This window comes from Notothenia coriiceps, unplaced genomic scaffold (genome assembly GCF_000735185.1).
Source record: "Notothenia coriiceps isolate Sejong01 unplaced genomic scaffold, NC01 NC01_scaffold00014382, whole genome shotgun sequence".
NCBI classification, from domain to species: Eukaryota; Metazoa; Chordata; class Actinopteri; order Perciformes; family Nototheniidae; genus Notothenia; species Notothenia coriiceps.
The window spans coordinates 6,324-8,390 of NW_011347083.1; the positions used below are offsets into that span (position 1 = coordinate 6,324).

General features: G+C 42.5%; 1 protein-coding gene across 1 annotated transcript in view; it reads right to left on the reverse strand.

The window, feature by feature from the left end:
• Positions 1-207: 207 nt before the first annotated feature.
• The window catches only part of grin3ba (glutamate receptor, ionotropic, N-methyl-D-aspartate 3Ba), a gene marked incomplete at its 3' end in the record, with an annotated part of 63,295 nt that continues 61,435 nt past the window's right edge, over positions 208-2,067 (reverse strand). The window contains exon 9 of the mRNA XM_010774682.1: positions 208-323. Within this exon, the coding sequence (XP_010772984.1) occupies positions 208-323 (116 nt within the window). The remainder of the gene's footprint in view (positions 324-2,067) is intronic.

A 2,067-nucleotide genomic window follows, 5' to 3' on the forward strand; every position in this document is an offset into this window, starting at 1 on the left:
AGGTTTGGGGTCAGACATTTAGTGGTTTTGGTAAGTGTAACTTGATTTGTATGGCATGTGTTACAAAGTGCTTCACAAATAGGAAGAGAATAACAGTTAATAAAGACAGACATGAAAAAAGTAAAAACCAACGATTTAGTTGTAAGGTTTAAAAAAAATAAAATGTTACTTTGCCTGCAAGTCAATGCAATGTCCTCACATGCTTACCCTCAATGGCGAAAGGCTTCCCCACTGTTAGTAGTTTGCACTCAGCGTCGATAGAGACCTCAAAATCCAAAAGGGCTTTGTCCATGATGAAGGCATCCAGGGCAGGAGGATCTGTCCTTCACCACAAACACACACACACAGATTTAAGAGAAAAGCATTAATTGAAGACAACTCAACTAAAACCTTTAGGGACCTTTAAATCAGATCCCAAACTTTCTCACACACCCTAAAGCAATGAAGGATTCTTGTTTTTGTTCCTGTCATCCCTTTTTTGTCATTTAAACACAGGATGAGATTAACTGCATTCTAATACACTGAGTAAACACATACATCATTACCTAAACCAACAGGCTCTGCTGCGGACTGATAAGCATTATACACTCTGCTGAAGACTCTCCTACTCCGCTATATCGATCCCATTGACCCTAATTGACTCTTAATTCTAGACCGTTTCTCTGTGTGCAGCATCTGCCGCTGACGGGAGATACGTTTCAGGCTATGGAGCACAACATGCTGGATTTTAATGATATACCTACACCCAAACAAATTGTTATAATAGAAAAAGATACACATTTCCTGACACACACTCCCCAGACAGCCCAATATTTACAAATTACATGAAGATATTTGAGCACACCCATACACCAAATTCGACGGCAGACGGATAAACAGGCGTTGTAATGCATGAATTGGGAAAATAATGCACAACCGCACATAGACAGCTTAATGGAGAAAATAGAGAAGGCTGATCAAATTACCCGAGACTTGTTGTTATTCAGGACGTTTACTGCCAAACAAAAAGGTTGACTTTTACAAAGTCTGTGCTGGCAAAGCAGAAACGTCTGTTTTTCTCTGTCTAGGCCTGTCAAATTCTAGGTTGAAGGAAAAGAGAGAGGAAATACTTCATCTGGGATAAAAGAGGGTGGGAAGGCCTAGGGATAAAAGTGGTGTGTGTGTGTGTGTGTGTGTGTGTGTGTGTGTGTGTGTGTGTGTGTGTGTGTGTGTGTGTGTGTGTGTGTGTGTGTGTGTGTGTGTGTGTGTGTGTGTGAGAGCATGAACAGGTAGAATAAAGGCATGGGACTCGCTTCCCTTATGGGGACAAATTGGAGGTCCCCATGAGGGGAATCATTAATTTTAGGGTGAAGACTTGGTTAGGTTTAGGATTAGGGTTAGGGTAAGGGTAAGGTTTAGGGTTAGGGTTAGGGTTAGGCATGTGTTGGTTATGGTTAAGGTTAGGATAAGTCTCCAGGAAATGCATGTAAGTCAATGTAATGTCCCCTGAAGTGATGTATACATGGTATGTGTGTGTGTGTGTGTGTGTGTGTGTGTGTGTGTGTGTGTGTGTGTGTGTGTGTGTGTGTGTGTGTGTGTGTGTGAGAGAGGGGGTTATGTGTGTGTGTGTTGTGATGTGTGTGTGTGTTGGATAGGTGGTGTGTGTGGTGTGGTGTGTGTGGTGTTGTGTTTGTTGGTCGTGTGTGTGGAATGGTGTGTGTGGATGTCACGTAGTTACATAGAGTTCGTCCGGACACTGAAGACATTCCTCCGTCTTCTCCTCATCACCCTCAGCCATTAGGCTGTAAGGTGGAAAGGCGGAAGTGTAGTCGAGAGAAGTCTGTTGTGTGTGCTTTACAGTCGATAAATTATATATTATTGTAGTAGGGATTTAATGAAATTAATTCATTTATATAGGTACTAGTGTGTTGTCTGTGTGTGGTGTGTGGTTGGTGGTTTCGTGCTGCGTGGGGTGTCAGCTCTTCAGACTCGTATTGGGTCACTGGTTGGGAAAATATAAAGTCTTCAGGCACTCAGCACGTAATAGAAAACTATTTCGCTTCAAAGTGAGGAGAGGGAACGAAAGAG